The sequence below is a fragment of the Xyrauchen texanus genome, chromosome 36 (genome assembly GCF_025860055.1).
Source record: "Xyrauchen texanus isolate HMW12.3.18 chromosome 36, RBS_HiC_50CHRs, whole genome shotgun sequence".
Taxonomy (NCBI): domain Eukaryota; kingdom Metazoa; phylum Chordata; class Actinopteri; order Cypriniformes; family Catostomidae; genus Xyrauchen; species Xyrauchen texanus.
In genome coordinates, this window is record NC_068311.1 from 39,700,667 (window position 1) to 39,725,894 (window position 25,228).

The window sequence follows — 25,228 nt, forward strand, 5'->3', positions numbered from 1 at the left end:
ACTGTTGGGGTGGTATATCGAATAGTGAATTTATATTTGCAATGATTTTGCTGGTGATATAAAATTATTTTTAATGCACTTTCAATGTTTCCCCTAGGAATTGTTTTTCAGCAGTGGTGCTGTTGTTCGTATGTCCACAAGCCCACAATGCCAGAACCATATTTACACCTGTCTTTGAAGAAATAGCTAAAACAACTTTTGAATCATTATGCTGTAGATGGTTTATTCATGATTGCCTTGTCAATTTTGTGTTGATTTACTGGGAGATTTTGACACTTGAAGAGCTCTGGAAGCCCAGATAGCTGTAGTAATAACTGTCAAATAATTAAATACCACAACATAGAACATTACTTTCACTATTTTTATTAAACATAAATACAAATAGATAATATAAATCAGGGGTGATTCTAGAATTTAAATCTTTGGGGCTGAGCCCTTAGTGACATTATAAAATGTGTCATAACTCTGTGGCATGGATGATGTTTTGTTCTTTAAACTGTGTTTTATTACATAATTTAAGCTAGCCAGTTAACATTCTTTCAGAATACTGTCATGTTCTATAATAAACATTTATAAAGTTACTAAAATAACCAAAAATGCTTGAAGAATACAGACAAAGCATATATTATATTAACTGTCCATTTATTGACAGTATGTTTCATCTGTCCTAATTATTCCTTTTTGTTCTCCATTTATTAACAGAAACGATAGAACATGAATCAATCATTTCACAACTTCTATAGTTTAAAGTTATATCAATCTCCACAAAAACTATTACAACAATAAATGTCACATGTGTTTATTGTATATTGTGCACATGTATTTAACAGCGTTGTGCCGCTGCTGAATACATATAGGAGAAACACTGACTTTTATTGGCCATCAAGTTTCCTAAAAGGTGTCATTAAACTAGTTTTACGATCCTTCCTTGTCTCACAATTTACGAGAAAGAAAGCATTGACATAGATAAAGAGTTGGTAAGTTAATAGGATAGAGTTGGTAAGTTAATTTACATTTATCAGTTCAAACTTCAAACTGTCCTTTGCAAACTTGTCTCATAGTTGCTATACCAAAATGTTTGCCAAATTGTTTTCACATGGCTTGTATGTATTGTGATGGCTTCTTGGTAAAATGAACACTAGAGGCGCTAAAACAATGACTTCGTAAATCACAAGTAAAAGGGCAGATTATAAATTCATAGCCACTTACTTATCATAGACTCTTACTCACTGTTTGAGTTGTGATTTTATGCTATTTTGATCTTATTTGTCATGCCAGTAACAGCCAGTAGATGGCTGTAGCCACCTAATATGTAGTCTGATGTAGTAACCTAATTCTATATTTTATCACAAGATATGCATTTGGATATATACAGTATTTAAACATTATCAAACTATTATTTGTCAAATTTTAGCATTTTAAAGTTGATGTGAATTGTCAGTTTTTGCAGTTAATGTCATTATGCTTGCAATCAGACCTGACCATGGTATTACAAATAGAAGACATATAATAAGCATTTTTCTACCAATAATTTACTTAGAACATAATAAAAAAGAGAAAAAAGAAAGAAAAAGATCAATCAGTAAACTCAGTAAAAGTAAATGCATAATCATTTCAAGGAAAATGATTCCAACAGAAATTAACTGCAAAATTCAGAAATTTAGAGTATAAAACAGAAGAATATAAGATTTTTTTTAGGTTACAAACTGGTAATTACAAGGTATTATGCTAAATGTGCAGAAAGTATTTTGTGAGGGTTAGGTTTAGGGGTAGTGTTAGGGGATCAAATTTATAGTTTGTACAGTATAAAAATCATTATGTCTATGGAGAGTCCTCATGAGGATAGCCGCACCAACATGTGTGTGTGTTCTGCATTGCGAGTGTGTTATTGTCTCACCCCTTCATTTCTGAATGTGTGTATGTGTTTAGCATTGTGAGTGATTTTTTTTTTTTTGACAAATGTAAAAAAAAAACTGTGTTATAGTCTCATTAGTTAATTCTTGTGTGTGTACATGTGTTTTTTTATTAAATGTCATTCTTCCTTGAGTTTTAGTCAAACACTGTTGAAAACACACCTTGATAATTTTTAACTACATGTTTACTGTTGTAGTTCTACTTAAACAATTTTAATCTACTTGGCTACCAAGACTATTTGATTGAAATTATGGTTTCTTTTACTGAAAAATAAATAAATAAATAAATCATACAAATCGTACAATTAATAAGAGAGCTTTAAGCTATATAAATGAATAAGCTATATCACCCAGGCCTAGTGTCTACTGAGGATCAAGCACCATTTCTTCAATCCCTGAGTCTGTATAACATTCCTGCAATCTATAATAAACCCTTTCATATGGATTACCACTTGAAATCTGAAATCTTTCATATGACACTTTGACATTCCTTGCATTTAAAATTAGCATGCTTCACCGGTGGACAGTCGTTGCTGGAATTTTCATTAGCTGTGTCACTGATGTGTCATGTAAATAACCCCTGTGTTGGCTTTGTGTTGGTCAACGTTAGTGACAAATCATAAAAACAGCTACAGTAATTACGCAGAGCTGCTCATTAGGCTGTAGTAAATTCGTCAAGTGGCTCCACTTGAGTTCTACTTCACCTTAGACCTGCTAGCTAACAGCAAATTATACACTTTCCCTTATTAACTCTTTTTTAATGAAAAAGTATCTGTTCAAACTCGCTCATACTTATTTATGGAAATATTCTGTTGAAAATTATCACTTCTTATTGGCTTGAAAAGATCATATTATAATTTGTTTAATATCCCCCCAAAGTCTCCTTATTATATTTGTCAAGTTTACAGCTGAAGCATGTAGTTTTTGCAACACTAGCCCGACCAAAAGGAATTGCAAAAATAATCAGTTAAAAAATGTTCCCCGTCTGCCATTGGTAAAAAAACAGATAGTCCTGCCCCAAAATTAACCTGTGATTAGGTCATTTATAGTTGTCTCTGCATATTAAGCTAGGATAGGAGACAGAATATTAACATAAAAAAATGACACAATTCACCATTAAGAACTTAATGTAAATTATTTATTTATTATTGGCTAAACTCTTCATATGTGAAATATGTAAAAGCACTTCCGTACAGGTTGGGCTCTTGGGTTCAATTTGATGCTGCCTCCATTGTTGATGTGTAAATAGAGGTGGTCATATGCTAATGTTTGTGACATGAAATTTGTATGCCATTTTTGCAGCTACTTTCAACATCATTAACCTTTTATTTTGTTTTTTGGGAAAGAGAAGAACAATGTAGGAATGAGTAAAGGTATTTAACAGTTGATGTGTTGATGGATTTGAATCCTTCTGACAAACAAAAATTGTTTGCTGATGTTCTTTTCTAGACTCGATTGATGATTGTCCGAGCAACTGCTATGGAAATGGCGACTGTGTGGTGGGAAACTGTCACTGTTTTCCCGGCTTCAGAGGACCCGACTGCAGCAGAGGTGAGCTTTCTGTTCATCTATCCCCAATTACCCTCATTTTATCTTGTTTTTCTGTATTCTGATTTTGTTTCTTTTTTTTCTCATTTTCTCTCCTTTATATCTGCAATCTTTTCTGTCCATTTTTCTTTACTTGAAAACCTCTGAATATCACAAAACCTGTCAAGGACACATCTGGGCCATATTTCACATCAAAAGCGAGAAATAAGACTACACTCTATATGAAGAAAATCCTATTTTTTTTAACTATTAAGATTTTAATCTAAGTGGCGATTTTTTTTTTCATTCTCATTACTTTAATGTAAAACAAATAGACATAAAAAACATAGATATATGAATTAAAATGTATTTGTTTCAATGATATTGCTTTAATTTAAGATTCATTTGATTTAAATAAAAATGTTTTTTTTATTGCATTATGTTTAAGTTATACAGTAAAAATAATATTGTATTAAAACAATGAGAATCAACAATGAGCATTATGGGAACTACAAAAAGAAGAAGTAAAACAGCTGAATACATTTTCATTTATACATTTTTATATATATATATATATATATATATATATATATATATATATATATATATATATATATATATATATATAACTGTATTTATTAATTTATTTCATTATTCACATAGTGGTTAATGTGAAGATATGTTTTTGAAAGACTTGGCCTAAAAAAATTGCCATGGTTACCATAGGTTTTGTCAAAATACCATAAAATGCAGTAATTAAGAAACGGTGTTAACTTGGTGTTACCCTCCAAAAAATGTCAGAAAGATTTTGTATCAAGGAGGATACCAATTTATAATTGTATAATAGTAAAAATAACTGTAGTTACTGTGGTTGTCACGATCCCCTGTTGTCTGCCCCTTGTTTCACTAGTCAATTGTCATAAACTCCAATTCCCATGATTCCCGGCCCTCATCACTGCCAGCCCTGTGTCATTGTTCTCACCTGATTGTCGTTTGTTATCATCATGTCTCCTGTGTATTTAAACCCTGCTGTTTCTCCATTCCTCTGTCGATCGTTGATGTTTGTAGATGCCTGGATGCCTATGTTTTACCCTGCCGACTCATTTCCTGTACCCATGTATGTTTTCATCTTCCCATCGTGGACGTTTCCTTTGTTCCTGTCTTATTTGTTTTCACCTTTGTTAAATAAAGCCCGCGTGTAGATCATCACTCCTCGTCTGCCTCCTCCTGCATTCATTACAGAACGATCGACCAATAATGGATCTAGCGGTGTTACAAGTCAACTGTCGTCTGCTAAACCTGATGCAAGAGAACCATCTGGTGGGGGACCACATCCGTGACTTTCTCGAGCTAGCAAGTGACACGGACTTCCCAGACTCCTCCCTAGTGGTTTTCTTCCAGGCCAATCTAAACAGTTCGCTCAAAGAGCGGTTGCCACCGGCGACGTGTGGCTGGACGCTCTGCGAATTCGTGGAGGAGACTCTGCTGGCCTGCGGCTCGCCGTTCACTGTGGGCGTCGTCGAGGAGGACCCTGCCTCTCCTCCCACAGTGGTGACCCCCCATTCATCCATGGCTCATCCCTTCACGCCTGCCCCGCCTGCCAGCGAGCCAACCCCCACGCCTGCCTTGGTCAATGAGCCAGCGTTGCCAGTCTCGTCCGCCCGGAGGAGGAGGAGAAGAGGGAAGGCTTCTGCTCTCCAGCCTCCGCCTCCCACGGTTCCGTCCCCAGAACCTCCCGTGGCTCTGCCCTCTGTGTCCAACAGACCAGAGCTCACGCACACCCCGGCCAACAAGCCAATGCCTGCAGCCCCGACCGTCAGTGAGCCAGTGCCTGCAGCCCCGACCGTCAGTGAGCCAGTGCCTGCAGCCCCGACCGTCAGTGAGCCAGTGCCTGCAGCCTCGGACGTCAGTGAACCAGTGCCTGCAGCCTCGAACGTCAGTGAGCCAGTGCCTGCAGCCCCGACCGTCAGTGAGCCAGTGCCTGCAGCCCCGACCGTCAGTGAGCCAGTGCCTGCAGCCTCGAACGTCAGTGAGCCAGTGCCTGCAGCCTCGAACGTCAGTGAGCCAGTGCCTGCAGCCTCGAACGTCAGTGAGCCAGTGCCTGTAGCCTCAAACGTCAGTGAGCCAGCGCCAGTAGCCTCGACCGTCCCAGAGCCAGCGCCAGTAGCCTCGACCGTCCCAGAGCCAGCGCCAGTAGCCTCGACCGTCCGAGAGCCAGCGCCAGTAGCCTCGACCGTCCGAGAGCCAGCGCCAGTAGCCTCGACCGTCCGAGAGCCAGCGCCAGTAGCCTCAACCGTCCGAGAGCCAGCGCCAGTAGCCTCGACCGTCCGAGAGCCAGCGCCAGTAGCCTCGACCGTCCCAAAGCCAGCGCCAGTAGCCTCGACCATCCCAGAGCCAGCGCCTTTAGCCATGACCGTCCCAGAGTCAGCGCATCTCGAGCCTCCCAGGGCTCCGCCTCTCGAGCCACCCAAGCCTTCCAGGGCCTCGCCTCTCGAGCCACCCGAGCCTTCCAGGGCCTCGCCTCTCGAGCCTTCCTGGTCTTTTTTTCTCCCCTTGTCTTTTGCATGTTTTCACCATCCCCTGATCATTCGCAATTCACAAATCCTTGAAAATACCGAAATTTAAACACAGAACTTGTGGATCAATATGATCTCACACTATTTTACCATTTAACATCAATATGCAACTTTTACTGCAGTGCTGATATTGGTTTTCTCCCAGACATGATTTGCCATCTTTCTCTACGAGTCCAGAAAATTAGCACAAGCTACGTTTTGCTGCACTCTTTAAATAATTATTTTTTGGTGTGTTTTCTCCAGCATCTTGTCCTGTACTGTGCAGTGGGAACGGTCAGTACCTCAAAGGTCGCTGTATGTGTCACAGTGGCTGGAAAGGGTCTGAATGTGATGTTCCCACCAACCAGTGCATCGATATCACCTGTAGTGGACATGGAACATGCATTGTGGGAACTTGCATCTGTAATCCTGGTTACAAAGGCGAGAACTGTGAAGAAGGTACTATAATACATCAACCTCTTACATAAATCTCTCCTACTTTCTACATTCACAGCTTGAAGCCATAGCCTAACTAGCAATCAACAGCAAAGTATTTTGGAGCTGTATTTCTTTAACTATTTCTTAAATAGTTAATATAGTTAATTTTGTATATTAAGTACGTATTAAGTATTGTGGTACATGAATATTGTAATTATTCTGTATTACAATACAGTGGCCATTTCCGTTTTCTTAAGTGATGATGTTGACTCTGTTTTACATAAAAGTATTCTATTTTTTAGCTCCATATTACATAGCAAGGAATAAAGCACCTCATGTTTTGTATCATCATGGCCAATTTTAATATGCATACGTACCCTTCTAAATATTTAAGAATGCCATTCATGACCTTTAAGTCTGGAGCAAACCCATAAGTATCAGACTCTTGTTATGCTTTGGAAGTCTCAGCCCTCCTCTGCATATATCATGGGTACTTCTGAGCAATCCATTAAGGGCCCAAACAATTATTCTGTGTTGAAATCCAATAAATTTAATTTGCACCAAGTAATCTGTAATTTGAGACTACAGCAGGCAAACGAAGAGGGCCGATGTTCTGAGGTGTTAAGAGATAAGAATAAAGCAGCCAATGTGTTTGGCTATTCTGAAGTCTCAAATTTGAAGATGAAAAATGGGATGGCCAATTTTGACAAATGGTATGTTCTGACTCCTTTGACCCCTGACAATTCTATTTTGGGTCTCACTGTCGGCTGTTTGGGGAAGAGAATGCAGACGCTGACCATTTAACGGTTCTACCTTTCTTCGGTGCGACCTTCAGGCTGTGATGATTAATTGCCACGAGAGACGCTCTTGTCATTTAGCCTATGATCTCTGTGCCTTGCACCCAAACCATCTGCTAAGAGACCTGAACTCCTGCTCGTCTATAGGAACTGGTTCTCCACCCATTTGTGTCGACTGTAAAGGGAGTCGGCAATGTAGTGACCCCATCCCTTTTCCCATCATGCCTCAGCTGGCCTCAAGTTTGACATCTGTGAGGGCACATTCCTGTATCATACCATCATTTTCTAATAAATGTTCCTTATTTCTTTTTTTTTTTTCACACAGCTTTTGACTTCTGGTTTACAAGCCATGTCCAGGTCCTCTGTGTTTATTTAATTCAAGGAAATCAAAATGGACCCTATTTATTTTATCAAAAATGTGTGGTCTAATTATGCACAATTGATCATTGTCCATTATTCCTTTTAGGCTACTGTTATATATATAAAACTGGCATTTTTCATCTTGTTTTAAGCTTAAATTAAAATTTGTATCCCAACAACAGCTGTACAAGCAATGTGCTTTTGTGCAGGCAACAAACCACACTGACAGCAGGCAGCACAAGATGAGGATGTTTCCCTACGAACCGGACACCATGCAGCTCTGAATGCAGGGGTCTCAAGACAAGTTTCAAACTACATTTAAATTGACATCGTCTTAAAAAATGCTCTGTTTATGATGTAACACAATCAAAGAGAGATGCTTCAAAAGGATCTGTCTGGCATGTGTACATAGATACGTTCTTAGAAAATCCCTTATAATAAGTGTACCTCGGACAGATTGATACATTCAAAATTGATTTTTGTGGACTGTAGTTACTGTTAAGTTTTCTGCTGCATTACACAGTAGAGTAGATAAAATGGTTTAATTAATAAAAAAGTTTTATTAATACATTTATTAATAATTTATGAATACACATGTAATTAGTTACATCACTAGTTCAAAGGATGCATATAATACATTTCAAAATGGCAAATAGATGATATTGTCAAATCTAATCTAAATATATAAACACCAACCGTATGATTTTAGAAAAAACTGTTCAAAAGAGATTTTTTAGTTGGCCCATAGTTGGTGCTGTCACCAAACATTGCATGTACCCTCATATCATGGTACCCTCATAGAATGATGCTTCTTAAGTTTCGATTTAAATCTTGCTGAGATACAGCCTCACTCCCTGTTTTGTGTGGCTCAGTCTGAAGATCATCTGAGAAATTTTGTGACGATAGGACAAGTAACTGTGATGGGTGCAGTTTTTTTTCTCCGCCTTTTCTCCCCATTGCGCTCTAGGTCCTCGTGGTGGCATTGTGACTCGCCTCAATCCGGGTGGCAGAGGACGAATCTCAGTTGCCTCCATGTCTGAAACCGTCAAACCGCGCATCTTATCATGTGGCATGTTGAGCGCATTATCGCGGAGACATAGCGCGTGTGGAGGCTTCGCGAACCACCCACCACGCGCCCCGCAGAGAGTGAACCACATTATAGTGACCACGAGGAAGTTACCCCATGTGACTTTACCCTCCCTTGAACCGGACCAATTTGGTTGCTTAGGAGACTTGGCTGGAGTCACTCAGCATGCCCTGGATTCGAACTCGCAACTGCAAAGTCAATACTCGCTGAGCTACCGAGGCCCCAGGTGGATTTTAAATGTAAAAATCCATTACCACCTTGATGAAGAGAGTAGAAAAAGAGGAGAAAAATGATTTGTTCATACTTTATATTAGGTGGCATTAACTACTATGTACTAATATTAAATACATACAAGATTATGTATTTACTGGGTAACTCATGTTGTTCTGCAAAATTCCCACATTTGCTGCTACTGAGGTTGAGGTACGGGTAGGTTTAGGAGTAAGGGTAGGGTTAGGATTATGGGTTAGAGTTAGGTTTTGGGGTAAGGGTTGGGTTAGGGCTAGGAGTAAAGTTGATAGGAGTGAATGCAACAACACGTATGCACATATGTACATTGTATCAAATCGTAAAGTACATAGTAGTTAAGGCCACCTAATATAAAGTGGGTACAATAATTTTGTTTTAGACCAAATGGTACAAAAGGTATACACAAAAGATAAGTTAACTTTTGAACTGGCACTATAGAGTTCAGCCTAGAGACCCCAAATTTTGTGTGGGTGCTATTCAAACCCACCACTATAAGTGTGCCAAATTTAAAATAAATCCTCAGTTCATGGCAATTTTGTAGACTTTTGGCCATAGGAAGTATAATAATAAGAAGAAATGGAACAGATAAAATAGTTGCCGATGCCCCTTCGGGGATTGCCCCCTTAAATACTTATTAAGAAAATTATTCTTTTGCTGTGTAACAGTCAAAAAGCCTCATCAAAAGTGTGTGCCGGCAGTGTTTTGCGCATGGGCCATTCGGTATGTCCTTGTTTGCATTCTGTCAGGCTTGAATTTGGTTCGCCGTAAGTGGAGGACCACATCCAGCGTTGCTTTCCCTCTTCGCTTTCTCTCTTCGGTGCTGGGAGGGAATCTCATTACCTGCAGCTGTAGGAGTCGGAGAGCGAGAGAGAGGAAGGGAGCAACACAACACTCCTCTCACCTGCCAGTTTACTGCATGGCCATGAATGTGGCCATTTAATTGGACAGTTTGTAAATCCTGTTTTCCCACGGATGACAATTTGCTATTTCAACTGACATATGTGCTTACCCACTTTTGAAAAAGCACCAACCACCTCCTCAGATGCTGCTGGACATGTGGCATGCTCTCTGGTACTAAAGCAATCCCTGAGGATCTGAATCTATAAGTGGTGGCTTGTGGTTTTTTAAGAGTGGCACAGATGTCAAAACAGCTAATTGTCATCTAAATTATTTTATTTCGTGTTTACAATGTTGCTCCTACAAGCCACTTCTAAAACTACTACTAAGTAGGACTTTCTCTAATTATTATTTTTGTAATCTAGAAATCTAATATTTATTCTGCTGATTAATCGAGTAATCAGAAAAATGATTTAATACCTCAGATTGTATAATGTTGTTGAGGTGAAGCCACGTTTAGATTTAATGCATTCATTATCCTTAGTTTTGATATTCTGCAACTGAATAACAACAATAAAACAAATATGGAAACAATATCTAATGTCAATAGACACTCAAAGCAGAAAGACTTTATATATATTATAATTATAATTAAATAGGAAATATACATTTTAGACTCACAACCATTCCTTTTGCAAATAGAATAGAATAGAATAGAAGAACAGGGAGCCTTGCGACAGGTGGCATGGCCCCCTCAAAATATTGATTTATCTTTTCTTTTTTTTTGCTGAGTGAGGATGTGTTCAATAGTGCCATAAGTAAATAGTTTTAATTTATTTAACCAATTATTGTCATAAATAATTGTAACCACCTTTGCCTACAAAAGCGCACCAATTCTTCTTGGTACACCTAGGCACAGTTGTTCTTGGTTGTTGGATAGGATGTTCCAAGATTCTATGAGAAATCTATTTAGGCTGTCTCAATTGCTTCTGCCTATTCATGTAATCTCAGACTTACTCGATGTTCAGTGGGGGGCTCCCTGTTCTTCTATTCTATTCTATTCTATTTGCAAAAGGAATGGTTGGGAGTCTAAAATGTATATTTTCTATTTAAATACTGTAGCTGAAGATATAAATAAACATCTTAAACCAATTGTTTTTGTGAAACATCTAATGGACTTTTGCACAGTACTGTATATGTTTAAATATACAAAGATATGCATATGCATATTTATGTTTCTTGCAGTGGACTGCCTGGACCCCACTTGCTCAGGAAGAGGTGTTTGTGTACATGGAGAGTGTCACTGTTTTGTCGGCTGGGGTGATCCTGGATGCGAGAGTCCACGTGCCTCCTGTATGGAACGGTGCTCTGGACATGGAACCTTCTTGGCTGATATGAGCACTTGTAACTGTGACCCCAACTGGACAGGTCACGACTGCTCCACAGGTTGGTACTACAGAAAAAATACGAAAGTTACAATCATATGCTTTGTTTTTGTTTTTTTAGATGATTTAAAATAGTATTTTATAATTTATTATATTAACTAAATTTGAAAGTTGCAAGATGGCAAGAACATAAAATTAATAAAGAGAAAAATCTTTAAAATTAAATTTTTAATGGAATAGTTCACCCAAAATGTACATTTTGTCATAATTTACTCTTGACATAACTGACTGTCTGTCTTCTTTGGAACACAAAAGGAGACATTTCGAAAATGTACTGGTTGCTCTTTTATGTTATTACAACGAATGGGCACTGGAGCTTTCAATTTGTTTCACTGTAATAGCAAATGTCAATTTCTTTCAAAATCTATTTCCCAATGTCTAACCTATGTCTTCATAATTCATCACATATCTGTGTCTGAGAGTGCACTATGCAGAAAAGGATCTCTTCGTACTAATCTTAAGGTCATATCATAACCTGTGTTTTTGAATGCATCTCTTTGTGAGCGGTTCATCTCATATTTATGCATGAATTGATTCATGTAAAAATCTTGTAATAAAAGTGTCTAAATGAAACTTGATGCAGCAAATCGTTGCTAATCTCCATGCCACCAGTTGCCATGGCAGTAGTGACTATAGGTGTCAGGGTGTAATTTCATGATCCAGGTAATTTACCTTTATGATCTCAGCTTGTCTGATTTGGAGAATTCTGAGAAAAAAAATATACTGTATGTAAATTGTTTCAATAAACAGTTTGTTTTTGTATCACAATACAAAATAGAATTTGTATTTTTGAATACAAATTTTTGAATGTTCTGAATATTCTATTCACACCAGCTAAAATGCATTGTGAAATAAAACAATACACCCCAGCCTGTTCATTCTGTGGAGAGAAAACATCTCTATCTCTCTCTCTCTCTCTAGATGGGGTTGTTTTCTTTTTTAAGCTGAAATAAAATAATTTTTCCCTTATAATGAAAGTGAATAGTGACTGAGGCCAGACATCTCCTTTTTGGTTCCATGGAAGAAAAAGTCTTATGGGTTTGTAATAACATTAGGACTAAATAATGACAGAACTTAAATTTTTGGGTGAACTATCCATTTAAGCAGCCATTTAGAAAGTTGATCGATAAAGTGACCACTGTGCCACTTCCATTTTTCTATCTCTACTAGACAAGACATTTTGGTCAAAACAATTTTGTCCCCTCTCCTCGACCCATCTCCCCGTCATGCCCGACTAGCCTTTTCACAGAGACCTTTCCGCATTTAAGCTGTTTCTGTCACGTTAGTTAGTCCTCAGTCAAGAGGTGGGGAGTGAAAAGTGTTTGATACAGCGCAAGGGTTTTAGCTCCCCATGGCGAAAGCAGAGAGCCAGGTTCTGTTAAACAGCACCCTGTGGATATGGTGCTTTGACTTGTATGTAAGATGATTCACTGATGTCACTTTACATTAGACTAGATGTGAGCCTCACACTTGTGGTTTTGATAATGTGAAAGACAAGGCAACTTTAAAAATCTCACAAATAAGCAATACAGTTAGTGAAGTTGTTTGAAACCAGCTGATGCACTAAAACGTTTACGATTATACAATTTTTAAATATATATTTTATTATTCATAAATATAGAGTATATTTAAAAAATTAAAATGTATCATTGTTGTTTAACTTGTCATAGAAGTTGCCAGCAGATGGACTACAACTTTTCCAGATTATCCAAACTTTTATCAAAAGTAATATAAACTCTTTATATTTAAAACAAAAAAAGAAAGGTCCCTTTCCCCTTCTGTCGCTCTCTCCACGTTGTGTCGGAGAAGCGACACTAGGGGTCTCTCTTGAGCGCCGATATTCACCTCTGACCTATTGAAAAGGGCCAATGGGAGTTGGCAGTCAGTATTTGCATACCCGCCCCGCGATCACGGGTACTTAAGCGGGGCAAATACGGAAGTTTAGTCAGAAAATTTCTTCGGAGCCGATGGTCTGTCTGCAGTTTTCTGCGAGTTACACACCACATTAAAACGTTCCTGTTTCCTCTGACGATCTGCATGCTGTTGGATCTTGACGGCGCACAACAGCGGCTTTCTCCTTTACATTGCACGGCGTGCATTGTTGCCCCTGAGCGCTTCGACAGCGCAGACACACACACATACTGTGTATTAAAAGAGTATAATTTCTCTAAAAGAGCAAAACACAGCGGCGTTGAACGTTCTTTTCAGAACGCGTCTTTTTCAAGATGCCCTTCCGCCCCTGTGTTGTTCCTGGATGCGGTAGAGTGCTCTCCGCTTCAGACGGCCACAGGCGCTGTCTCGTGTGTTTTGGCCGCGATCACACCGAGGCGGCGTTTGTGGATGGTTCATGTTCTCACTGCGAGAACATCACCATGACCACGTTGAGTCGCGGCTTGCTTTCAACAGAAAGCAAGCCACCCCAGCTGCACCCGCATTGCTCCTTCTTCCCACGGGATTGAGGGCGATGCGGTTGGCGCTGAGGGCGATTTGAAGGCGGCAGCGGGTGCAGTTTCGCGGGTAGCCCCCGCGAACCTCCCGTTCCCGACACGCTCGCTGGTCCCGTCCGCTTCACGGCGATAGCGGCTTCGCATCACGGCCCGGCTGTCTATCCTCCCGAGCCCGAAGCAGATGAGCTCGCCGCTGCATCGGAGAGTGTGATGTCTGATGCCGAGGACTCCCTGGACTGCCGCCTTTGGGCCAGCAGGCCCAGGCTGAGGCCGGCGCTCAGATGTCTGACATGCTTTCCCGGGCCGCCGTAAGCGTGGGGTTGGATTGGAACCCTCCATCCTCCCCACAGCCTTCACGGTTGGATGACTGGTTCCTGGGGGCAGCACGCCGCTCGCGGCCTCGCATCCCCCCGGTCCCGTTTTTTCCGGAGGTGCATGACGAGCTGACGTCTACGTGGAGAGCCCCGCTCTCTGCCTGTCTAGGTTCCACCCGCTCCACTCTCACCACCCTCTACGGCGGAGAGCGACACGGATACGAGGCGATTCCCCAGGTCGATAGGGCAGTTGCGTACCATCTATGCCCCGGTAGCCCTACCTCCTGGCGTGGCCGCCCCGTACTCCCATCCAAGCCCTGTAGGACAACATCCTCGCTCAGCGCAAGGCCTACAGTCGCGGCTGGACGTGCTGCCTCCGCCCTGCATGTGATGGCCCTCCTGCAAGTCCACCAGGCCAAAGCACTCAGAAACATGCACGGGGTGGACCTGATCCTGATGTGCTGCAGGAACTGCGCTCAGCGACCGACCTCGCCCTGAGAGCGACGAAGGCCACAGCGCAGGCACTCGGACAGACGATGGCCACCCTAGTGGTCCAGGAACGGCATCTTTGGCTCAATCTAAACCCTGACGGGGGCTGTGGTACCCACATTCTCAATAAGAGCTATTTCCTTTGCCTCTGGGTCACCTGGCCCGCAAATGCCGTTCTCACGGCAATCTGCTTTCAGATTATGACAGTCCCGGTACACCGGTACCGCCTTCCGCCTGCCCATGACTGTCTCCCGGCCGGCCGGTTCAGATGAGTCCAGAGGACGCCAGCATCAGACCTCCTCCTCAGTCACGAACGTCCAAAATACTCGTCCCTTTGGTGCCCCTAGCGCAGAGCTGGGAAGCGTGGCTTTCGCTTCCCAACGCATCACGCTGGCTGCACCAGACCATTCGACTTCGGTTACACAATTCAGTTTGCCCGGCTCCGCACCCCTTCAGGAGCGTCCGCTTTCCGCAGTACACGGCAAGCATGCCAGTTCCCTGTGCCGCGAAATCGCGACCCTCTTAGCCAAGAGCGCGGTAGAGCCCGTCCCTCCAACCGAAATGAGGAAGGGTTTCTACAGCCCTTACTTCATTGTACCCAAGAAAGGCGTGACTTACGACCAATCCTGGACCTGCGAGTTTTCAATCGGGCCTTGTTAAAACTCCGTTCAAAATGCTCACGCAGAGAAATATTCTGGCTGGCGTTCAGCATCTAGATTGGTTAGCAGTGGTAGACCTGAAGGGCGCGTACTTCCACGTCTCAATTCTGCCACGACACCGACCCTTCTTACGGTTCGCGTTCGACGGCCAGGCGTTTCAGTACAAAGTCCTCCCCTTCGGCCTGTCTCTGTCCCTCGCGCCTTCCACGAAGTTAGCAGAGGCGGCCCTTGCCCCGCTACGAGTAGCCGGCATCCGCATTCTCAACTACCTCGACGACTGGCTCATCCTAGCACACTCTCGAGAGTTACTATGCACACACAGAGACCAGGTGCTCTGGCACCTCAGCCGCTTGGGGCTTCAGGTCAACTGGGAAAAGTGCAAGCTCACTCCGGTCCAGAGCATCTCTTTTCTCGGGTTGGAGTTAGACTCAGTCTCAATGACAGCACGTCTCACGAGCGAGCGTGCTCAGTCGGTGCTGGACTGCCTCGCTTCCTTCAAGCCAGGCATGGTGGTCCCTCTAAGAATTTTCCAGAGGCTCCTGGGGCATATGGCATCCTCTGCGGCGGTCGCGCCGCTGGGGTTGATGCATATGAGACCACTCTAGCACTGGCTCCAGACTCGAGTCCCGAGACAAGCATGGCACCGCGGCACGCATCGGGTAAGGATCACCCCCGCCTGCCTCAAAACACTCCGACCCTGGACAGACCTCTGCTTTTTACGGGCAGGAGTGCCCCTGCATCAGGTGTCCCGACGCATTCTGGTCACAACCGACATCTCCCGGTCCGGGTGGGGTGCCGTGTGCAGCGGGCACGCAGCAGCGGGCCGTTGGAAAGGGGCCCCGTTGCGTTGGCACATCAACTGCCTGGAGTTGCTGACCGTCCTTCTCGCCCTCAGGAAGCTCCTCCCGTTAGTTCGGGACAAACACGTCCTCGTGAGATCGGACAGCACCACGGTGGTGGCGTACATAAATCACCAAGGCGGCTTATGCTCCCGCCACATGTCACAACTCGCCCGCCGACTCAAGTCGCTGCGTGCAACTCACATCCCCGGCAAGCTCAACGTCGTAGCGGACGCGCTATCACCACAATGCCTGCCCAGCGGGGAGTGGAGGCTTCACCCCCAGTCGGTCCAGCTGATTTGGGAACAGTTTGGCAAGACCCAGGTAGACCTGTTTGCCTCCCAGGAAACCTCCCACTGCCCGCTCTGGTACGCCCTAACAGAGGCTCCCCTCGGGACAGACATGCTGGCACACAGCTGGCCCTTGGGGCTGCGCAAGTACGCATTTCCCCCAGTGAGCCTTCTTGCACCGGTGCTGTGCAAGGTCAGGGACGACGAGGAGCGAGTCACGTTAGTGGCCCCCTACTGGCCCACTCGGACTTGGTTCTTGGAACTCAGACTTCTCGCGACAGCTCCTCCCTGGCAAATTCCCCTGAGAAAGGACCTCCTCTCTCAGGGACGGGGCACACTCTGGCACCCGTGCCCAGACCTCTGTATCCTCCACGTCTGGTCCCTGGACGGGATGCGGAAGAGCTAGCCGGCTTACCGTCGACCGTTGTGAATACAATCAACCAAGCCAGAGCCCCCTCTACCAGGCACCTTTACGCCCTAAAGTGGCGCTTGTTCGCAGATTGGTGTTCTTCCCGAACTGAAGACCGCAGAGATGCTTGCGATCAAGTCAGTGCTCCTGTTCCTACAGGAGAGGCTGGACAGGAGGCTGTCCCCATCCACCCTCAAGGTGTATGTTGCGCCATTGCCGCCCACCACGATCCTGTAGGCGGCAAGTCTTTGGGTAAGCACGACCTGATCCTCAGGTTCCTGAGAGCGCCCAGAGGTTGAATCCCTCCCGGCCAGGCCTACTTCCCTCCTGGGATCTCTCGGTAGTCTTGGCAGGACTCCAGAGACCCCCTTCGAGCCGCTTGAATCAATTGGACTCAGGGCCCTCTCTCTTAAGGCGGCCCTGCTGATCACGCTTCGCCTCTATCAAGAGGGTCGGGGACCTGCAAGCATTCTCTGTCAGCGACACTTGCCTGGAGTTCGGTCCGGCGGATACGTCTGTGATCCTAAGACCGCGACCGGGCTATGTGCCCAAGGTTCCTACCACACCATTCCGAGATCAGGTAGTGAACCTGCAAGCGCTGCCCGGGAGGAGGCAGACCCAGCCCTTTCGTTGCTATGTCCAGTGCGCGCCCTGCGCATTTACCTGGACCGCACACAGAGCACCAGGCGCTCTGAGCAGCTCTTTGTCTGCTTTGGGGGCGGCAGAAAGGGAATGCCGTCTCCAAACAGAGGCTCGCCCACTGGGTTGTTGGCGCCATCACACTGGATTATCACACACAGGCCGTGCCCCTACCCTTGCGGGTCGAGCTCACTCAACAAGGGGTGTTAGCGTCCTCGTGGGCACTGGCCAAGGGCACCTCCCTAGCTGAAATCTGTAGAGCCGCGGGTTGGGCAACACCCAACACCTTCGCGAGGTTTTACAACCTCCGCGTTGAGTCGGTTAGCGTCTCGTGTTTTGTCAGGTCCGAGCCCGTAGAACTTCGGTAACACGTAGACTGACCGGCCGGGTGGATCGCTTGCGCCCAGCGCCCTTTTCCTGGCGTCAAGGTTAAGTAGTGCGCCTTTTTCCCAGGGCACCCCACTCGAGTCGGGACCCTGGTCGATTACTCCCCAGCCCTCCGGGTCCAGCGGTTCAGCGGAGGAACTCGCCGACCCAAGCCACTGCAGGTACCCTGATGGCTACCCTGTACTGGTATAGGTGCTCCGCAGGTAAGGCCTCCTGCTCGGACTCCCCTGTGTGTAATTCCACGGTTCTGTCCCTTACGGCGGACCCCGTGTCTCCCTTAGGCAGTTACAGCTGCCCCGGTCGCCATGCTGTAGCAACTCCCCCCTTTCGAGGCTGGATCTACCACCGCACCATTCTTTCCACACGAGCCCTAAGACGGCCGTGTGACATGTCTACCACTTTTCCTCCCCAAGAAAAAGGGCAGGTGTGGTCTCCGCAGGGTCTGGGTAAGACCCCCTTCCCTATATGCGTGTAAGGGCCCCGGCCGTGATTGCTCTATGCGAGAAACATAGAGAGAAAAGAGGCCCAGCCAGGCTGGCCCGTTCCCATGTTGTCAAACATCGCCTTGTTCCCCTCTCAGGGTAATTAGAAGGATCCCGATGTTCTTATGGGGCATTGGGGAAGGGTACGTGCAGCCAGGTACAGACGATCCGCGGCACTGGATGAATCCCTGCCCGCCTCTGTATCGGCAGTTCACGTACACGGTTCAGCACATGGCAAGATTGGAATGGGTCCCTTAGTGTCGCTTCTCCGACACAACGTGGAGAGAGCGACAGAAGGGGAACGTTTGGTTACGTATGTAACCTCTGTTCCCCGAGGGAGGGAATGACACGTTGTGTCTTTCCTCCGCCATGTCGCTGAACCGAGCCACTGTTGTGGCTGGACCATTTCCGGCTTCTCAGAAAAATCCTGACTAAACTTCCGTATTTGCCCCGCTTAAGTACCCGTATGCGGGGGCGGGGTATGCAAATACTGACTGCCAACTCCCATTGGCCCTTTTCAATAGGTCAGAGGTGAATATCGGCGCTCAAGAGAGACCCCTAATGTCACTTCTCCGACACAACATGTCGTTCCCTCCCTCGGGGAACGGAGGTTACATACGTAACCAAACGTTTTCAGGACACTGTATTTTAAAGATATTTTTTTACAAATCCAAATAACTTTACAGATCTTTAAACAATGTTTTCCATGCTTGTTCAATGAACAATAAACAATTAAAGAACGTGCACCTTTGGAACACTCATTAAAGCACTAACAGCTTACAAACGGTAGGTAATTAAGGTCACAGTTATAAAAACGTAGGACACTAAAAAGACCTTTCTACTGACTCTGAAAAACACTAAAACAAAGATGACCAGGGTCTCTGCTCATCTGTGTGAAGGTGCCTTATGCATGCTGCATGGAGGCATGAGGACTGCAGATGTGGCCAGGGCAATAAATTGCAATGTACTGTGAGACAGAGCTACAGGGAGACAGGAAGGACATCTGATCATCCTCGCAGTAGCAGACCACATGTAACAACAACTGCACAGGAACGGTACATCCGAATATAACACCTGTGGGACAGGTACAGGATGGCAACAACAACTGCCAAGTTACACCAGGAATGCCTATGGGCACAAAACCACCTTGCTGGATGAGACAGGACTGGCAAAAAGTGCTCTTCACTGACGAGTCGTAGTTTTGTCTCTCCAGGGGTGATGGTCTGACTTCCGTTTATTGTCGAAGGAATGAGTGTTACACCAAGGCCATTACCCTGGAGCTGGATCAATTTGGAGGTGGAGGGTCTGTCATGGTCTGAGGCGGTGTGTCACAGCATCATCGGACTGAGCTTGTTGTCATTGCAGGCAATCTCAACACTGTGTGTTACAGGGAAGACATCCTCCTCCCTCATGTGGTACCCTTCCTGCAGGCTCACCCTGACATGATCCTCCAGCATGACAATGCCACCAGCCATTCTGCTTGTTCTGTGCATGATTTCCTGCAAGACAGGAATGTCAATGTTCTGTCATGGCCAGCGAAGAGCCCGGATCTCAATCCCATTGAGCACGTCTGGGACCTGTTAGATTGGAGGGTGAGGGCTAGGGCCATTCCCCCAGAAATGGGAACTTGCAAGTGCCTTGGTAAAAGAGTGTGGTAACATCTTACAGCAAGAACTGGCAAATGTGGTGCAGTCCATGAGGAGGAGATGCACTGCAGTACTAAATGCAGCTGGTGGCCACACCAGATACTGACTGTTACTTTTGATTTTGACCCACCCCTTTGTTCAGGGACGCATTATTCCATTTCTGTAATTTTACTGAAAAACAATTAAAAAAATTTGAATCAAAAATATGAATTTTGCTCTAATATCAAAGGTCTTACTAGAGGAAAAACTAATATGATCTAATGTGGATTGTTTTTATAAAAAAAAATATGTGCCTGGTAATAGATGCATGTAAAATGGCTAGAAATTGCATTTTAGCTTTGTTGTGGAATACAGTTTCCAATATTTTGTATTTTAAATACATAATCCCATATACACGTATTCCTTTACTCCCCAACCCTGAATATATGTTTGCATATTAGGCTTTTTTTTTCTCCAGACAGTTTGATAACATGAGGCAGAAAGCTGAATGCTGATTTTCCAAACCAATTTTGAAACAGAAACCAGTTTATTAATAAAATCTTTTGTTGATAAACACTCAAAAACAGTAATGCAATACCGTTATTTTAGCCACTGCTCTCATAAACACCACAAGGTGATCACACAACTAATGAGGATTGTGCTTCAGCAAACTTTTAAAACACAACAGTGACTAAATTTCACATTAATAACAAACAGACAGACTGACCTATTAAGTAATCTGAGGGATTTGCTGGAAATAGACATTTAAAGCCTGGCTTCTCAAGCGAGAGGGCAGCATGACTAAATTATGACAAGCTTGCAGTCTCCTCCACCCGCCTCTACTTTCCTTCAAGGGTCTGTATTAAGATGGAGTATCGCCTAGCGGAAAAGGAGGGCATCTGTATGCTTATGCATTTAACCACTCAAGCAAAATGCACAGCAAATTTAACAAATTTACTGTTATAGTCAACATGCCCTCATAGAGTCGTATTACTATACCTCAATTTTTCAAAATTATTTTTACGTGGTTCATTTTATGTGAAGTAGCAGTTTCCTAATGAAATGAAAACTAGAGGTGCAACAACAACAATTACTTTTATTCTCTTTCACACAAATCACAGGTAAACACTTCACACCCTGTTCCTCACAAAATGCTATCTTCTGACATCGAAACACTTTTTATATTGTGAATATAAAGAGACCTTATTCACAGCATTGCCATAATTGATTTTTGATGGGAATGACAACAAGGCTGTGAGGGATAGATATACAGTCTCTTCAATGGGCTGTACTGCAGTTTAGAGTGTTTCTGTATCGCTCCATGGACAAAACTTTGGATGAGCATCTTTCCAAGAAACTTCAGTAGACAAAAAACTCCAGACAACACGAGTTGTGGAAAATCAGGTACAGGGTTGGGGAGTAACGGAATACATGTAACGGATTGCACATTTTAAATACAAAACATTAGTAACTGTATTCCACTACAGTTACAATTTAAATAATTGGTAATGGAATAAAGTTACATTCAAAAAGTATTTTGGTTTCTGAAGAAATTACCTTGAATTTCATTGTCATGTCCTTTCAGATGGAAAACATTTATACATATAAATGATGCGATCCAAAGTGTATTTGAACTGTGGTTAAACACTTTCTTATGATGTATTACATTCATACAAGCAGACAGAGAATTACATTTGAAATTTGGAGCAGAAGAAATAGAAATAAACCTTGTGTAAATTGTCAGATTTACGCTAAGCTACTTAGTTCTTTTGGTTAGTGCTGGTATAGTAATTGAATAAGAAAGCTTTCAGCTCTAGTATATGGGCAGCCAACAATTAAGATCTGCATCAATTAGTTTTCCTCCTCCATTAAAGGACACAAAAAGGAGTCATTGTGTCTTTGCCCAGCAGTGAAGACCAGTTACGGGAACGGTTTACAGATGGACTCATTCTGTCACTTGGTTGTTCTGTTACCTTTATGTTCTTTTTGTGTAGGTGTGTGTGTGTGTGGTAAGAGATAAAGACAGAAATATTAGGCAAAATAGGATAAGGACAGTACAGTAGCGCACAAATGAGAGAAAATTAGCAACCGTGTGTCTGCTTGACAACTTTAAGCAGCTCTGAATGGAATGCCATTAGGATGCCTCTAATTGAAATGTTGCATGTGAAATTAAGGACATTAACATAATTTAACAAAGGCCCAGTGCTGTAATTAGCAAGAGGGAAGGATTTTTTTTCTTCTTCAAGCTTTTAAATCTGGTAATGACATGTTATGGTTTGTGCCTGAAAAGACTAACTTAACTCTGTTTAATTTGAAACAACGACAAATCTGGGAGCTACAAGAACAGACAAGAACAGACTCAAGAACAAGAATTGACTCATTAATAGCCTATTGGCGACCTCCTCCCTGGGACCCTTTTGGATTTTGTGAATAGGTTTGGCTAATTAGACAACGATACATAATCATTGTTTTACTCTCTGTGCTGGGCCATTGGCTTTAGTAAAGAGGGCACTCAAATTTATCACGTTTATAAATTCACTTGATGTTTAATAGGCCTTCTAAATGCTTTACGCTTTTATGTTTACGTTTATTAATTTGGCCTTTTGTCCAAAAGCAACAAGCAGTGCATTAAAAAGCAATTTAAAAGTTAAAAATGTAGTGTAACATGTTACATTTTAAATTAGTTTAATCAAATTACAGCAACTGACTTTCAGTGATTTTACTTTTATGTAATTACTTTTATGTATATTACATGGGCTACACACATTTATTTATGTAGAATACATTTAAAACAAGAATTATGATATGATATTTAGGTCTGTTTGCATTTCTGTGACAGCTGAAGTGTCACCAACGAGTCACTGTAAGGGTGAAATATGTGGAGGTGAGTGTGACATGAATTGCGTTGACAATGAACAAGGAGGAAATTGACATTGTTTTGAATTAATTTAACAAAATAAACTTTTCTGTGAAAAGCATTTTAGAAAGTTAACTTAAAAGTAAAGTATTGTGATTACTTTTCCTGTGAAGAAATTAGTTGTGTAATCTGTTTTCTCAATTTTAGAGATGTAGTTGGTAGTGGATTACTTTTTTAAATAACTTATATATAACTTGTATACCAACAATGTATATTTTATCTGTGTTAATCACTGTGTATTCCCTGAGAACTGAACCCATGACCTTGACGTTGCTTGCACTGATTCAGCTACAGGAATGTTTCTAGAACTTCATTTCATTCAGTTTTCTGACTAGATGTATTACACTGTGATACAGACCTTATTCACAGCATTGCCAATTTATGACAGGAATGACAAAGAGGCTGTGAGGGATATACTTAATAGGTTCTTCAATAGGTTGTTTTTGTGTTTTCGGATCGTTCCGCGGACAAAACAAAATATCTGAAAATGTGCTCCCACAATCCCAGAACCCATGCTTTGTAATGGTCTTATTAAATTTGTATTGTCTGTAGGGGATTGCCCCCTTTATGAGGTTGCAGGAATTTCTTTTCACTGCCCATCAGACAAGGTAGTGGAGCGTGGCCACCTTATCACAGACAATAACTACTGGATTTGCTTTCTCTTTACCCCCTGTCTTCTTGTCCTGTCTACTCTTCTACAACACCCCTCCTTTCTCTGTCTCCCACAGAGCTTTGTGCAGCTGACTGTGGCGGACACGGCATCTGCGTGGCGGGCAGTTGCCGCTGCGATGAGGGCTGGATGGGCGCCGGGTGTGAGCAACGGGCTTGTCACCCACGCTGCAGTGAGCACGGAACCTGCAAGGATGGGAAGTGTGAATGCAGCCCAGGCTGGAATGGAGAGCACTGCACAATCGGTAAAGTGGATGGAGTGTGGCATTCATATATGGGTCAATGACAAATAAGGATGTTCGAGATTATACATAGGAGAAATCTCCTCCTACATTAAAACACATGTGCCAAGTTCATGGAAATGTAATCTTTACATTAATGTTGGTGCCATACATTTTTGAATGTCAAGACTTTGACACATAGTCATGAGGGTCTAAAAGGGTCTTTTCTGTTTTCTTGTCACATGACATCAAAATGGCTACCAGCATATTGGTAAAGCCACACTGACACTGGCGGAATATTTTTATTTATTTTTTTATTCCAGATTTTAATAATATTTTAAAACAAAATTGATTCACGTCTTATTTATTTTATGACAACATAAATATTTGTAAAAAAAATCAACCTTGACATTTTTTACATTTTTTATTTTTTTTTCTCTCCGGACAGTTACACCATCTACACATTTTTGACTTTAAAGTTGCACATTTTTTGAATATGTCATCTTGAAGTTACTCTGACAACTAGGGGCATGGATGCAGCATTGCAATTGTTTTTAATTACCAATGCCATTGTAGAAATTCACTATTCACAGTCAGAGATGATTACTTTCATCAATGGGTAATAGGACGGTTAATGAGACGAAGCGAGTAGTAGTTTTCTGGTCATGTGATCCTAACATTTTGTGCATTTTTACTAATTTATAGATATTTTATATCCCTCAAACCTACCCCTAAACATAACCACTTTTCAACAACATAAAACACATAACATGCTGATTAATTTACAATGGCAATAATTTTTTTTACAATATACTAATTTATATATATTTAAGAGCCACTGATCCCACCCCTACATCTTAAACCTAACCCTAACCATTTCTTATGAATTACATTCTTATTAAATGTAACAGGCAGATAATGTAATCGTACGGAGCACATAAGAGGATAGTGCGGGAATTTTTCCCTGAAATAGTTTTGCGTTCCCTCGCACTAGTTGTGCGTTCACTTGCAATAAGTTTTGTGTGCCCTCTTAGTAAATTTACCATGGTTTACTAAAATAACCATATTTTAAACTTGATATTCATAGTAAAACCATAGTAATAATTCAGGGAAACAAGATTACAAGATGTAACCACATGCTAGGGCAGTGGTGGCTCAGCAGTTAAGGCTCTGGGTTACTGACCAGAAGGTCAGGGGTTCAAGCCCCAACACCACCAAGACACCACTGTTGGGCCCTTGAGCAAGGCACTTGAACCTATCTGCTCCAGGGGTGCTGTATCATGGCAGACCCTGCACTCTGACCCCAGCTTAGCTGGGATATGTGAAAAATAAATAATTTCACCATGTATATGCAGAAATGTATGTATAATGTGTGACAATTGATCAATTTATTTTATTTTATTATGATTAACCCTGGTTAATATATAGTAAATTCATTTTACTATATGGATAAAGTATACTGTATTTAAACCATGGTTCAAAAAAGAACATGGTTACTTAACTTACTTTTCATAGGAACGACAATGTTAACTGTGGTCAAACCATGGTTCCCCGTCTGTCGCTCTCTTTGACGTTGTGTCGGAGAAGCGACACTAGGGGTCTCTCTTGAGCACCGAATATACCTCTGATCTAT

General features: G+C 42.8%; 1 protein-coding gene and 1 long non-coding RNA gene across 3 annotated transcripts in view; one reads left to right on the plus strand and one right to left on the minus strand.

Moving 5' to 3' along the window:
- Positions 1-25,228, minus strand: part of LOC127629623 (uncharacterized) — a 396,489-nt gene that overhangs the window by 264,608 nt on the left and 106,653 nt on the right. The window lies entirely within an intron of this gene.
- The window catches only part of LOC127629619 (teneurin-4-like), a 410,961-nt gene that overhangs the window by 176,112 nt on the left and 209,621 nt on the right, over positions 1-25,228 (plus strand). For both annotated transcript variants that reach the window (XM_052106743.1, XM_052106742.1), the window contains 4 exons: positions 3,363-3,464; positions 6,260-6,454; positions 11,009-11,209; positions 23,434-23,619. In XM_052106743.1, the coding sequence (XP_051962703.1) occupies positions 3,363-3,464; positions 6,260-6,454; positions 11,009-11,209; positions 23,434-23,619 (684 nt within the window). The remainder of the gene's footprint in view (positions 1-3,362; positions 3,465-6,259; positions 6,455-11,008; positions 11,210-23,433; positions 23,620-25,228) is intronic.